Here is a 15,297-nt window from a genome sequence, read left to right as displayed (position 1 = left end):
TTCAATCATTGCTCAAGCTTGGAACTGTCAGTGAGGCATTACAGAGGATGAGTTTGGATAAATTCCATGCTCTGTGTGCAGAGGGCTACATGCATCTGGGATAAGAGGAGGATCCTTGGTTTTAATGTTCCAGTGTTGATGACAACTTCTGTTAAGTTTTGGGCTGGGATATTCATCCTTCTGGCATTTGCGTTTTTTTGAGTGCGGTGCAAGATTCTTGTACATCACAGGAGAGTGGAATGAGATGAGCATTAAGGATCTTCTCAACCCCAGCCATCCCACGATTCTGTGAACACTAACTCAGCAGGCAGTTGGGTATTCCAAGATATGATCCTTAACTGAAATGTTTACAAGCTCTGAATACTGCTTGCGGATAATCAGACAGTTGGGCAGCAGTAGCTGTTCCTGCTCTGAGGCATGAGGACAAAATGTAGATAGATAATAGTGGGTTTCAGGTGCAGTGAGTTATAGGTGTCTGAGGAAGCACTCTTTCTGAAGCACTGTCATTAAAAGCAACAGATAGGAAGTCGAGAGCTGTGCTTGCAGCAGGAATTGGGGCTGTTGGAAGCTTTCCCTACCCTGAAGGATCATTCCCATCTTCCATCCCCCCAGGGGCTGCTGTGGTGAAGGTATTATGCCCTCACCTCTCGTCTCACCCGCAGTACAACCGTTGTGAAAGGGAACTCTCCGACTTCTATACAAAGACCTCACTTCCTGCATAAAGGCATTTATTTAAGTGATGAAACTTCCACGTCTTCTCTCATTTGAGTATTCTTACACACAACTCGGTTTGATCCTCGCCGCTGTGCGCTCGGCTGCGGGCAGGCAGGTCGGACCCATCTTGCAGCTGGACACGCTCGGGGGTTATGCGGGCGATTGCCCCACCTGTCTGACGTCGCGCGCGTGGCCCCGCCCCCGCGGACGGCGGAGGGAAGCGGCGCTGCCCAATCAGGCGTTGCTGGGCCGTGCGCGTGGGGTGCCGGGGGCGGGGCCGGCGGTGTCGGGATGGCGGCGGCGATGGCGACCCAGGGGGAGCGAGCGGTGCTGGTGAGTCGGGCGGCTGCTCGGCGGAGCCAGGGCGAGCGGCAGCGGCTTCTCCCTGTGCATGACAGCACTGCCGGGCCCCGCAGTCTTGTTCTGTCTGCTCGGGCTCGGAGCCGCGGGATGGCGGCAAGGCCCCTGCGCCTGGGTCCGGGCCGAGTTCTGTGCGGGGGCTGCCCGGGCCCAGCCCTAAAGCAGCTGCCCTGACTGTAGACGCTGCCGAAGTTCCGGCATGCTTTCGGGCCGGTGCCCGAGCCCCGTCGCCGCGTGGTTCGGAGGCCGCGGTCTCCTCCCACCTGGCCTAGCAGCGGCGCCCCGGTCTCTCTGCCACCGGCGCCGCTCCTCCTGTGGGCCGGCTCGGGTGGGGTGGCAAGGCCGGGCTCGCCCTGCTCACGGCACACCGTCAATGTGTCCTTTGACCTTGATGTCCGGCTGAAGCGCCCTACACAATGGCGGGTGCCCGAGCCGCCCTAGTGAACCGGTAGCAGCGAGGACGGCGCAGAACAGGCGTCACTGCGGCCTCCGAGGAGGAGGAATGAAATCTCCGGTATCGAGAAGGGATTCAGAGATCCGTCGGTCTGGGTGGAAAGCCACATAGGAAAACGGGGTTTTCTAATGTCATATAGTTTAGAAGAGTATGACCAGCATTCCCCAAAAACACAGCTGTACAGTGCACAGATGTGCACAAACTTGACTTAGTCCAAAATAATGGGCAGGGGAAAGGAGATTCTTGCTGTGACTAAAGAAAGACACCAGTGGGCATTTTGAGTAGAAACACCTACATGATGCTGGTGCATGTTGGAGGTACTAAAGGTATCTGCTGCACCCATGGGATCACTGTTCCTTTAGGAACCTGGAGGAGGGCAAACATTAGAGTGAAAGAGTTGCTGATCCACCTTCTCTCTGGTGATCAGTGACAGGATCTGAGGGAACAGCATGGAGCTCTGTCAGGGGAGGTTTAGGCTGGATATTTGGAAAAGTTTCTTTATCTAGATGGTGGTCAGGCACTAGAATAGGCTCTCCAGGGCAGAAGCCACAGGACCCTGCCTGATAGATTTCAGGGAGAGTTTTAACAACACTCTCAGGCGCATGGTAGAATTCTTGGGGCTGTCCTATGTAGAGCCCACACTTGGATTTCATGATCCTTGGGGTCCCTTCCAGTTGAGAATATTCTGTGATCAGTATAATTCCCAGAAACCCAAAAGAGGATTAAAGGGTTGAAGTCAGTGGTCTTGCACCCAAACTGCTTTGAATAACAGGGAATCCTGCCTGGCTTTGTTGTGTGTGCCTGTCTTGGATAAATGTTTACTGAAACAAACCTGACTTTGTCCTACTGGTTGTTGGGATAACTCTTGCATAAGGTGATGACGCATCAGTTGGGGGTTGTGTTCCTCATGGTGAACAGGAACCATCTAGCAGAGAAACTGCAAGCTTAAAGTTCTGAGTGGACCATAGCTTGCCTGTTTTTCTGTGGGCAACCAGCTCAGAACTCTCCCCATGGAAAATTTATCTTTTCTTACAGAATGACAAGTGGCAATCTTTTCTTTGTCCCATGTTTGCTTCTGTTCCCCACTTCTTTGATGACCTGCATGGGGACTCGTGGTATAACAGGAACACTAGATGTGCTTTGAGGGTCTGCTTTATAGAGTCTTCTCTGTGGCAGTAGCCAATGGAGGCTCAAGGCAGTGAGTCATCAGAACCGAATTCATTCATTACTGAATTTGCCCCAGTGATTTGGAGTCCCCATCCTGTGTCCCCCCCACCGCCAACCCCCTTTTCAGTTTAATTTGTTTTGGTTTTAGACTGCTATTGCTTGGTGAAATGCTGGGGATGGGGGTGGACATGCTCATTTTAGTTCTTATCTTTGTTTCTCAGCACTTAATTAGCAATAAATTTGCCTGCAAATTGATTCAGTTTTGTCTGTGCCAGGAGTTGGTAATGGATCTCCCTAGCTCTACCTTGGCCCATGATCTTACTTCCTCCCCTGACCCATTGAGGAAGGGGCAGGGAGGGAGGCTGGGTACGTGTCTGGCAGCCAGGTGTGTCCATCTCAACAGCTTAAAAACATGCCCCAGTTTTTGACACAGTAGTATTTTTACTTTGCTCTGAAAGTTGCATTCAATTCTAGGTTTTTGGTACAGTGATTTGTGTACCAAATTGCTTTCTTAAACAAAGTCATGGCAATAATGAGATCAGTTCATTGGACTGGGCTGGAGAAGTGGAGATGTGGAGACTGAGGTGTGTCAACAAATCAGGAAGAAATCTTTTGTTCTTCTTTATTTAAACAGCACAGAAACAGCAGTACACTTTGAACTTAAATAATTTTGGCATGTGTCTGAGAGATTTGCTTCCAGTGTTTGATGTCTAATGATTCCACTGCTATTTTTCCATGACATAGGAAGAAGAATTTAAATGGCTTTTACAAGAAGAGGTCCATGCTGTTTTGAGACAGCTGCAGGATATTTTGAAGGTGAGGTTAATTTTGTCTGAGTTTTGTTTGACCTTCTCTGTAAGGAATGGTGATAGGTTTCCTCTGCAGGAAAAATTTTTGGTAGAGGCTGCACAGAAAGGTCATCCATACATGTCCAGTTCTGTCCCTGGTGTTTGCTTGCCCTCTGCTCTTGAGGACACACAGTAAAGCTGATTTCCCCAAGATTGCTCTGTTCTTTACCTTCTGCTGAGAGCTGCTTTGAAAAGGCACATGGAACCAGCCAGACCTATCTGCCAGGCATTTGCCTGAGATATGAATATTTTCTGGAACAGAAAATCTGAATCTGCCTGTAACTCTGACGTGTGCTGGTGGAAGCAAGCAACATGGCCTTTAGATGACAGCTGCTACTTGTGTAGTAATTACTAGCATGTGCTCTCCTTGTTCAAAATCATCCTTTCCTCAACATGCCCACTCCTCTGCTGGTACCTGCCCCTTTCACAGGCCTGATGTGTTCAGCTGAAGCAGATGGGCAGTACTTTTCTCACCTTTCTCCAGCCTGAGCATGTGCTGCGGGACTGACTCTTTCCAAGCAGCCAGTGGGGAACTGGCCAAAGGGATTTCTATGCACTGAGAATGCACTGTGTGTCTGCTGGATCAGTGTTCAACAGGCCCAGCCCCTTAATACTCTCTGGCTTTTGGAGCTTATGGAGTGATGGAAGAGCAGGGCTAAAAATGTGGAGATGAGGGGCAAGTGCCAGAGCACTGTGTGAGTGCCGTAGTGCTGCCTCAGAACCTCAGGACTGGAGTCAATAGCAGGTGACAATAGACTGCAATACCTTTATATATAGTACCCATTTTGAAGAATTTATTATAGTTTTGAGGGTGAAGTGTGTAAAGGGCAGTCACCAGCCAGTATAACCAGATGGAGGGCTGGGGAGGGCTCTCCACACTTCCTTCATGTGTAAAGACCAGCTGTTATAAGGGGCAGCACCATGGTGCCTGAGGGTATGCAGAGTTGAGCTGTTGGGTGCTGCTCTTTCTGTGGGCAGCTTGGGGATCCTGCTGGCACTGTCCAGCTCCAGGGTGTGGGATTTGAAAATGCCTTTTGCTATGGGTTGCATGTGCTGAGCCTCCTCCTGGGCTTTGCCAGTCCTGCAGTAGGATGAAATCCAAGTGCTCTGCTTGGTGGACTTCAGGAGGCTGGCAGAGGTGACTGCTACATATTCAACCCCTTGATGGTGTCCACATTATCTTTGTTCCTGGCTCATGGTGTGCTGGGCTTAGACAGATGCTCCAGCACTCACTGTGTCCTCTCTTGGGCAGGAGGCCTCCCACCGCTTTGCCTTGCCCACCAGTGGCTCAGGAGGAGCTGTCAAGCAAGAGAACTTTGTACTAAGCACATCAGGGTAAGTGGTGGTAGTCAGCACATCAGGGTAGTGGTGGTAGTCACTTCCCTCTGCAGCAAAGGGTGCAGATCCTGGAGAATCTGTGGTGAAGGGCTTTGCAGAAGCCCTGGAGTAATGGGTTTTCTTTAATAGGATATTTTGCCTTAAGGAAAACAAACTAGCTCTCATGGCAGGTGAGAGTAACAGTTGGTATCTGTGCTCTAGGGCTACCTGAGCCAGCCTTGTGCCATTTCATGCTGACACCTATAAGGTAGTCACAGATTCCTGGTCACATGCCTGTGTGTTGCTTCAGTGCTGCAGGCAGTTTGCCAAATGGCATTTTTCTGATTATGACACAGGGAGTTGCAGTTACAAGACCTGAATTCTGCTCTTGACTCAGTTTCTGACCCTGACTATGGAGAAATCTTAACCTTTGTCCTAATCTCCCTGAAGTAGAAATAGTAAATCACCTTCACACAAAGCAAACTGAGGCTTGTGCAGAAGGTGCTATAGATGTGCACTTCTTCTGAAATTGATACCCATTTTTTGATCCTCAGTGTGGCCCCTTGGTCTCAATACTAGCAGAGTTCACAAGCTTGTCACAAAGCGGTTTACCGTAGTCATTAGGAATGTCACATCATTGCAAGGAATCATGCAGTAATTCTGTTCTAAGTTTGAACACTGTCTTCTTCAGATCTTAGTTAAACTTAGTTTAGTTTTCATTTGTTGTGGATCTTGCAGTGTTGATAAAGAGTCTCTAATATAGTAAAATGTAAGGTATGGCCCAGCCAGATGCTTCAGTCCTCTCCTCACACTGTTCATTGTACATGTGAGTCATCTTGCAGGACCTTTCAGAGGGTTTGTGCTGTGGGATTTTTACTTTTTTGAGGTTGTGGGGTTATACTTATTTTGGGTCTTTTTTCTTGGAATGGAGTGTGGGTTGTAGCTTTCAACTCCTGTAGGAATCATCTAACTCTTCAATGTCAGTAATTAATTTTATTGTCTTGTGTTTGTGCCTGCTAGAGCTGTTTGTAACAGCAGCCAAATTGTTGACAGGTGATACATGAAATAGAATGGGATCAGAAATGAAGGTAATGTTTTAGGCAGAGCAGTTAGGGTGAGGTGGCCCATAAAAAATATGACTGGAGTTTACCACAGGCCAAGAACTGGGGACTTGAAAGTGTGTGTGGTGTCCAGCTACTGGGCAGGAGTAGTGTTCAGATCCTGGGCAGGAGGAGCCATGGAGGAGGGGAGGTGGTAGGCTGGCAATTGATAGGTGCCTCTTGTGACATGTGTTGCCCAGATGTTTCCTCTCATTCCAGCACAGACCAGGTGAAAGGTGTGATGACGCTGCAGGGAGATGCACTGTGTCAAGCTGTGAGTACTTGCAATACTTCTTGGTTTGGGGTGGGTGTCACCCTTACCACCCTTTGATCACCTCAGGGAGGGAGGTCACCCTGATTATGTGTTACCAGTGATCAGTGTTCTTTGTCAGTTCTCCCTAATTGGTCTAGATGTTTCAGCAACCATTGAAATATATCAAGATCCAGCATCTGACATCCCCTTCTACCAACCACCATGTAGTGATGAGTGCTGTAGTCAACTTCCATGGGGATTTCTTGCCTTTACCACTTTTGTTGTATAATAACAAATTGCCTTGGGGACCTTCTGGGCTGAGGTCGTGTGTCCTGCCAGGATCCTGATTGACTCAATGCATTTCAACCTGTTCTTTGTATTAATATTAATACCATCCTGTGGAAGCACTGAGATTCTGGCTGTGTCAGGACTGCAGAAAGGCAGTTTGTTAGGATGGTCTGAATGAAGGGAATGTGACTGCCAGCCACCATCTTCTGCATACAGGCATTTCTTCGTCTCATGTGTTTGTTTCTTTTTTCAAGGATGTTAATCTGAAAATGCCCAGAAACAATCAGCTCCTGCATTTTGCATTCCGGGAAGACAAGCAGTGGAAATTGCAGCAGGTACCTGTTGGCTCTAGATGCCCACCCATCCAACAAGTCTAAGTGCTCTCTGAGCAGTAACTTTAGTCTTTCGAGAGAGATTGTTATGTCCATTCCACATGAGCTACAGTGGTAAGAGCTAAGGGAGGAAGCAGGTGCAATTAAATAAGTTAAATTCAGCTGGGGTGCCTGGGTGGGCTCATTCCAGACACACCAGTTGATCTGAAGGCTGTCTGTGTAGCAGTCATGATCCTGTAAAGGAGTGCCTGAGGTGCCTGTGCAGGACTGTCCCATGTCACCACAAGCTAGCAGGTCAAAGAGCAGCTTCAGGGGCTTTGAGTAGCTTGTTCTCATTCTCTTCCAGATGCATTTGTTTACACTGAGAACAAATTATTGTGTTCCAGTAGCATGTGTGAGTTCCCTCAGGTAAGGAGTTAAAAGAATGCAGCTATCCAGAACCAGAATCTCTTTCCCATCATTTTGCTGGGACATACCTGATTTCAGGACCTGGTCTAGTATCTGAAGACATGGTTTTCCTCAATTACTTTTTCATAGCTGGGTAGGTTGGAGGAAAATGGATTCAGTGTATTTCCTTGTGCCATAGCTCAGGTGATGAGAACATTTGGCATTGAGTGGGGTTCCCAACATCTGATTTAGCAGTGAAAGCTCTACCTAGTAACTTTGTAGAAATCTAGACAATTGTGTACTTGGGATGTTAATACCAAACTTGACTGTGTTTCTTTATGCCTTGCAACAAAGCAAGGAAGTTTTTGTGATGGCACTCAGCAGTGCCTCCTCTTTTGTGGCTGTTTTGTACTGCTGGCTGGTTGGTAGACTTCTACCAGATTTTATGGAAAACAACTTCCTTTATTTACTTGCATTTTCTGTTCTAACATTGCTCAGATATGGAGTGTGGGTGCCTAAAGAACTGAGTTAAAAAGCATTTGAAGTGGTTATATGGTGATCTTTGGCCTGTCTGAATTAAAAATTAGCATCTCAATGGAGTGTCTTCCCTTAATGAGTGATGACAGTTGGAGTTTTGTTTCTCTGTACGAAGTGAAGTCATGGGTAAGAAGTTGTAGCGTAGGCATGTTTTTGAGGAACACAAGTGCAGGCACTTACATTTTGAGGAAGTTGATTAGAAAATAAAGCAAAGTCAAGGGGGGAAATATGAATGGAGCAAATCATAACAGCAGGGTTGGCATTGCTTGGTTGGGTAGTGCTGCCAGGAGCAGTTTAGCTTGCTCAGAAGCCTCTAGGAGATGTAAAGGCTGGAGGTGGTGATATTTGGAGATGCCCAGGTGTCACTGTTGAGCAGGACGGGAATGAAAGATTCCAAGTTAGAAGGCAAAGAGAATGAATTCCGATTTATTTCAAATGCACCACTCTATATATAGAGAACATCGTGTGGACTAATTTCATTGGTCTTAGAGTAAAAACATCTTACACCATTGGTGTGCAGTGAATGACGCACACTGGTAAAACATATCTATAAACAGTGTGAACAACAAGATAGATTAGAGAATTATTTACATTCTTTCCCAACTGCTTCCCAGGCTCTCGCCTGGTTAGAGAACCTTTCTCTTTCTCTTTCTCTCTGACTGAGCTGAGAGTATCCACACCCAACTACCTGCAGTCTCTCTGCAGTCCGACAGTGGGCTTGGACTTACCATTCTCACTCTTCTCTCTGTGGCCTCCAGTGCAAGAGCTTTCTAAGAGCAGGGCTGTTCTGTGTTCCCTGAGCTCTGCATTAGAAGGAACCAGAGCCAGGTCTACGCCAGGGAGGTTTCTACAAGGATGTAGAGCTGGGAGCTGCAACTGCTAGAGGGCATTGTAAATATATCAAACTACAAATAGCCCAAGCTGTGTAGCCTGTCTCCCAGCAGACACTTCTTGTACAAGCTTCTCTGCTCAGCTGTTCCATTTGTACCCTCTAATTTACTCCTTGGGTTTGTTTTTCCATTTTCATGCTGCTGCCTGAAATTGAACACAAGTCAGCTTCTCCCAGGGCCATTGTCTTCCTCCGGTTGGTCCTTGCTCCCATGAAAGCAAGGATACACCTATCAAGCTTGCTTTTATGACTGTGTTCCTCTTGCTTGAGAGGAACTTGAGCCAGCTGTGTCCTGAGTCTGGTCCGGTCCCACACAATGGCACAGCTTCTTGATGCTGGAGATGACTCTGAATCCCAACAATTTCACTTCAGAAGGACTATGGGATACTGACAGAGACACTGTATTAGAAATCAGTGCTTGCTGCTCATTAATGTCATTTGTTTTAGCTCTGATAGGATGAAATCATTGTTCATGGTGCTAGAGCTGACTGCTGTATGCCATTAGCAGTGAGAATTCCTACCAATTGGTCGTGGTCAGAGCGCTCCCAGGATGAGAGTGCCTGATGTCACTTCAGGACAGGAACAATATCTGTACTGACAATCCAGGTTGTAGCTGTCAGACTGTTCCGTATCTCCAGTCCATGAGTGGAGAACCCAGTAATGCTTCTGGGCAGCAGTGGTAGGTTTGTGTTAGAGAGTGTCTGACGTTTAGACATGGCATTAGATTTGAGAAGACACCATTCTTAAGGTCATTGAGATAATTGAGGAAACCTTTACTTCTGAGTACATGTTATTATGGAGTGTTTCTTTCATAGGGCTATATTTGTACCTTTGCAGATCCAGGATGCTAGAAACCATGTGAACCAAGCCATTTACCTGCTTATGAACAGAGATGTGAACTACCAGTTCAAAACAGGCTTGGAGGTGCTCAAGGTGAGAAGAAAGCTCCTGATGCTTGGGTAGGAACATGCATTTTTCTTTCCTCCATTTTTTGTTTTAAACACAGTTAATGCAGATTACTGTCTGAGTCTCTTAGTGGAAACAGACTTAATAGTTGTACCCATATGTACCATGTCAAGAAACGTCCATGAAACCTCATACTTTATATGAATCTGTACTAGTTTAGCATTAGTTACAGGGCTGTACATCCTGGTGAACAGTAATCTGAGCAGTCTGTTACAGATCAGTGATAATCTGGGAGGATGTTCCTTGATCTTCTGTGGATGATGTTACATAAGTTACTCTCTGTTGATCAGTGCTGCAGGTGAGAGCAGCAGTGAGGCAGCCATCAGTAAACAGAAGATGACAGTACTTGTGATTTACTGAAAAGCTGAAAGTGACTTCTCTCTTGCGAGTAGTATTTTCTGGGGACTAATACAGAGCAACTGCTGCATGGCAGTGAAGCCCAACCTTCTGCTTGAAAATGCTCTCTGAATGCAACAGAATTTTGGCTTTTTTCATTAGAATTCATCACAGCATCAAATGTAAGAAAACTCGAGTGGAAGTAAGGGGAGATATTAGTCATTATACAAAGTGCCTTCATCTTAGCAGTCATGAGCTCTAAAACAGACATGTTGCTTCCCCCTTTTTTTTCTGGAAGAGGAAGTCTGCCTGAAGGGCCTTTGAACTGTGGTTTCTGGCAGGATTGGCCTCACAATGAGCTGGTTCTTTTTATCTACTGCCTTACTCATAGCTGGTTATGAACAGAGGAAGCCCATGCAGCAGTTGTACCTGTGATGTTTTTTCCTTAATGCCTGTTTTTCTGAAGAGCTGATGATGAGTTTGTTGATGCCTCTGTAGCATCAGTAATTGATCTTATGTTGGCTTGGTATTCTTGTAATGAATAGCTGTTCTCTCATCAGTTGCTGGTATTGAACACTCCTGACCTGTCTCAAAAGTCTCTGATGGTGGTAAAAGTTAAACTGCATTTATGTGGGAGCCACCCCTTCCCAATAAGTTCCTGAATTCCTAGGAAGATGAGGGGTAGTGGCAGTTGTTATTTTAACACTTGCAGAAGGCTGTAGGATTCTGCAGCACTCTGTCCAGAGCCGTCCAGGAATCACACTCAACAGTGGTTCTGTACATTACCTTGTAGCTTATGGATGCTGTGATGTTGCAGCTCTCCAGAGCCCGAAATCGGCTGACCACTCCTGCCACTCTGACACTACCAGAAATTGCCTCCAGTGGTCTCACAGTAAGTATGTGGTGGTCTAGATCTCTATACAGGTCTGGCAGTATTGCAATAATTCGTATACTGTGCTGCATCCTGGTGGAAGTGGGTTTCTGAAGTGTCTCCTGAGGCAGAAGTGAAGCAAGTGCAAATCCTGATTGGTTTTGGCTGCTCTGTATCTTCCTGTGGGAATGCAGATGACTTGGGCATGAGGACTCTGCTTCTCTTGAGAGTAAGTTCTGTTCTCTGCCCAAGAGTCTTGTCCAGGGATGATTTGCCCTTGTGAACACTGTTCCATCCTCTCTTGTCACTGTCAAGCACATACCATTTGATCAAGGGCAGTGAGAACAGCAGTTCTTGCCTGCAGTCTTTGTTTCTCTCCTAATATTTTTCTTTTGTCATGGGGTAACTGTAGTATGGCTTGGGAAAAGGGCATGATTTCCCAATATTAGAAATTAGGATCTTTTCACTGACAAAGCAACTAATTTTCTTGCTAGAAAATGTTCACTCCTGCGCTGCCTCCGGACATCCTTGTGAATTTCTATATTAACCTGAACAAGCTGTGCCTCACTGTCTACCAGCTCCACGTGATGCAGCCTACCACAACCAAGGTGATGCCTACTATCTTCTGAGCCTTGTTTAGTTTCCTCTCCTTACATCCCACTGTGAGGAGGAGATCACACTGCTACCTGGTGCAATGTTATATTCATAAAATAATGCAGAAATAAGTGCAGCTGGTACTAAGTGTCTGTGTTTAGGTCTGCTGCACACAGAACACTGGCTCTAAATCTAGTTTAGGGCATGGCTGCTTAGCCCAGAAGAACATACCAGTGCTCTGGAGTAAGCCATTTTTTACCAAATACTTTAAATATAGTTTGATAATTTTGTGTCATTTTGGAAGGGCATAGTTATATTAATCCAGTTTACATCTGAGTAGCATCTTGGGTTTCCTCATGGAGTTTTGATGGATACTTTTCTGCTCCACCTGTTGCACGGGTCAACTTGATGTCCTGTAAAAACAGCGTTAAACTCTTAAGCTTTATTAATTGCAGTCCTTCCATAAGGAAGGTTTTCCTAAAAATCTGTATTTTGTTTTTCTGCTGGATCTTCTCATCTTATTTCTGTAGTGATAAAATTTGTAGCTACATTGAACTCAGCCAATGGAGGAACGAACTCCTTTCATGAAGGAGCAGGAAGGGTTCTAACAAAAGGGATTCCATATTGATGGAGTGTCCAAGCAAATAGAGCATGGGTGTTTCTTGATGTCAGGCTATTGAAAGTGTAAGCCTTAAATGTCTTTCTTCTAAGTGGTTTGTTTACTACATCAAAATCCTAATGACCTTTTCCTTCTTTAGAACTTCAAGCCTGCTGGAGGGTCTGTTTTGCACAATCCTGGGGCCATGTTGTAAGTACAGTCACTGCAAGGGTAGTGTACCTGGATAATAGGTGTTGGTATGTCTTGAGGGTGAAATCCAAACAGCTGTGTGCAGTTTCCATTGTAGCATCTCTGAAGTGGAGAAGCTGGACTGAGTCACTTGCTGTGCCTGTGAATGCTCTGTTGTGTCTCTTTAATGACTTAGTCCTAAAGGCTGAAATATGTGAATTTCCAGGATTCAGCCCATCTAGACAGTACCATGAGTTTATCTAGAGATGAGAGCTTACAACAAAAATGAGTGTTTGGTTATTGGCATTGCCATCTGCATTCCCTGCCTCTGTGCCTGTCTGGAATGAAGGGAACTTCCTAACTTCACCCTTTAGCTTAACTATAAATCTGGTCAGAGGTGGACTTGAGTGTCTGCATTCTGGAACTTTGCCAGGTGCTGATTTAATTGTGATAGAAATCATAATCTCTCCTATTGGAATGTAAGACATTTGAGTTCTATGCTGTGTATGAAGCTGTGCTCTTTTCCCCCCCAACCAGTGAGTTTGGCAGCCAGCGATATGAAGTCAGCCATGTCCATAAAGTGGAATGTGTTGTCCCGTGGTTAAATGATGCCCTTGTCTTCTTCACAGTTTCACTGCAGCTTTGCCAGCAACTGAAGGACAAGGTAATAGCCTTGATAAGGGGGCTTTGTTTTTAACTCTGGATTTTGAGAGGACCTCAGATTTGATGTGATGTTATTCTGTTCAGCTTGCTGAAAATAAGGGATGAGTCAGTGTTCTGGAGCCAGGGAGCTGGCTGGCACTGCCTAGCAAGCAGCCATAGGATAAGTATAGTGGTGTGGCAGATGTCTGCTGAGCTGGTGACTAGATGGAAAGGAGCAAGCGGACACTTCTGTGTTCTCAGTCATGAGGTGGATGAGACAAAACAAGTAACCTAGACTCCAGTAGATCAATGCTCAGTTCCAGCTCTGCAGCAGTCACCTTGAGCAAGTAACTTTGTGCTCCTTAAATGACAGCAGCAGAAACCTGCCCTTCAGTAGTGTGGTGCTGAAGTGTGTAATGCTGTGAAGCTAAGTCCTCCCTCTCACATTTTGTGCTCCTTTTTTTTGTGGTCCAAGGGGTATAGGAACTTAACCTGCTTTTGTTCTTGCTTTCCAGATCTCCGTTTTCTCCAGTTACTGGAACTACAGGCCATATTAATTCTCTGTGGAATGGTCTAAGCCTTTACAGTACTTCAAGTGTCTCTCTCTGTTCTCTCATGCCAGCTGAGTCCAGGTCAGCCTGAGAAGTGCTGGGGTTCACTGCCAGATGCTGCACAGGGCAGGGTCAGTGTACCCAGAGACACAGCTTTTGTAGCCTTATCTGCGATTGCTGCATATGCAGGGCACCAAGTAGTGCTGTGTGGTTGGCAGGAGCTTCCACTGGTCCCTCTTGTGCATTGTGTGGCTGACACTTCCCAAGCCCCTGATGAGTTACACAGGTCTGTTAAAAGGGATAGGTGCTCTGGACCACCCTCACTAACTAGAACTGTGCATTGTGCTGTAACTAACTCCTTGACTGTGAAGTGGCTGGGAAGGGGGGAAAACAGACTAACTTAACACACCTCTTAAAATGTAGGGCATGTTGATCCCTGTAGTGAAATATGTTTCTCTTATCTGGTCCAGCTGTGCTTATAACTAACTCTGAGTGATTCCCTCCCCTGCCTGTTCTGCCCATCTCCATCTTACTGATTCCCCTTTGGGGATACTCTTACTTGCTGCTGTTTGAGTTCCTTTCCCCCCTCATCCAGCATCAATGTTATAATTATTTTTTTCTTAAGCCCTAGTTGGGCCAATTGATCTTTTCCAGGTTTAGTATCTTGTTTTCACTGCCAGCCTTTGGAGTTGCCCTGGTGTACCTTGTGCAGTCTTTCATCTTGTCATTAAACGCAAAGTGAGTACCATGTTGCTACTATGATTTGTTGCCTATGGGCGCTACAATGTGTAACTCATACCTTTAGCCACTGCTAACTGTGAAATAAAGACCCTCATACCTGCAGTGCTCATGTGGGCTATGAAAGAATAAGTGTCTTGAGATTCTGGTTCTGTGCTCTCTCACAAGTGAGTGGCTGTTCTTGGTTATGCATGCTGGGTTGTCTTTTGTTTTACTGGGGAGGACAGTAGTGGAGGCACTACTAGCTGGGCAGCTCTTCAAAGGCTGAGCCTGTTTGCATAGCCTCAGCCCAGTGCTGTCTGATACTTGAAATACTACCTGAAGTAGTTTTCCAAACGTGCCCTGACAGTCATGTTTGGAAAAGGCTGTAGGCACTCAGACTGGGGTGAGTTGGCTCAGAGAGTCATTCAGAACATCTCTGGCAGGGTGGGAAATCTCCAGGTCCCTGTTCAGGATTTTCTCAGGAAGCTGCCACCTACCCACATGGCTCTGTTGCCCTTGGAAGTGTTTTGCAACCTTCTCATACACCTTTTTGTGAACAGGTGTGTGTAAATGCTCCCAAATTTCACTTGGTTCTTAATAGCCACACGGAACAGTGAAAGGGACAGCTGCTCTGACAGGAAGGATGATGGAGAGCATGGGCAGCTGGGTTCCTTTCCCACATCTGCTACTCAAGAGCTAGCAGGGGTAGAGGCAATATGATGAAAGAAGTAAAAATTCCCAGGGATGAGATCCCAATCAGTGGCAAAGCTGGGGCTCAAGAGACCTGGTTTTGCTAATGAGGGTTCGGTAAGGGAATGGCCAGTAGAACTGTTCCAGATACTGTTCCAGATAGCTGGTGGGGTTAACAAAAAGCCCCAGACAAAGCCTTAGTAGTAGCAGGCAGCATATAATGTATGCCAGGCATGCTGCAGACCAGTACCCACAAGCTCCTGTGTCCAGGGAAAGTCAAGAAAGGTGGTGTAAGGGGATAGACATCAGTGCTAGGTGGGGACAACAGAAGCCCTACTGATCTAACTGGAGAGGAGCAGGGAGAAGAGGGGGCAACAAGGAACAGGCAGTCTGCACTCACTGCTGCTCCCAGGGCTGGTTCTGGGGCTGGTGCGGCGGAGGATGCCTCTGATTCATGCAGTCAAACTAGCTCAGTTGCTCTGCAGGGACACAGG

The 15,297-nt window shown here is 46.5% G+C and overlaps 1 protein-coding gene across 1 annotated transcript; it reads left to right on the top strand.

The window, feature by feature from the left end:
- The first annotated feature begins 788 nt into the window (after positions 1–788).
- ROGDI (rogdi atypical leucine zipper) lies at positions 789–14,263 on the top strand. The gene is made up of 11 exons (XM_053958098.1): positions 789–1,047; positions 3,440–3,511; positions 4,796–4,878; positions 6,180–6,234; positions 6,756–6,836; positions 9,484–9,579; positions 10,742–10,840; positions 11,314–11,427; positions 12,172–12,221; positions 12,738–12,864; positions 13,358–14,263. The coding sequence occupies exons 1-11, from the start codon at positions 1,006–1,008 to the stop codon at positions 13,397–13,399; spliced, it is 861 nt and encodes a 286-aa protein (XP_053814073.1). The 5' UTR covers positions 789–1,005; the 3' UTR covers positions 13,400–14,263.
- Positions 14,264–15,297: the final 1,034 nt, after the last annotated feature.

This window comes from Vidua chalybeata, chromosome 16 (assembly GCF_026979565.1).
Source record: "Vidua chalybeata isolate OUT-0048 chromosome 16, bVidCha1 merged haplotype, whole genome shotgun sequence".
Classification (NCBI taxonomy): Eukaryota; Metazoa; Chordata; class Aves; order Passeriformes; family Viduidae; genus Vidua; species Vidua chalybeata.
This window is presented reverse-complemented; position numbering and strand designations above follow the sequence as displayed.

What these genes read in the sequence shown, in the direction of transcription:
- ROGDI (XM_053958098.1), top strand. Translation starts at nt 1,006, where the DNA reads ATGGCGGCGGCGATGGCGACCCAGGGGGAGCGAGCGGTGCTG. An exon ending in AGGGGGAGCGAGCGGTGCTG is followed by an intron (nt 1,048 to 3,439) that starts GTGAGTCGGGCG and finishes TCCATGACATAG; the next exon opens with GAAGAAGAATTTAAATGGCT. An exon ending in GAGATGCACTGTGTCAAGCT is followed by an intron (nt 6,235 to 6,755) that starts GTGAGTACTTGC and finishes TCTTTTTTCAAG; the next exon opens with GATGTTAATCTGAAAATGCC.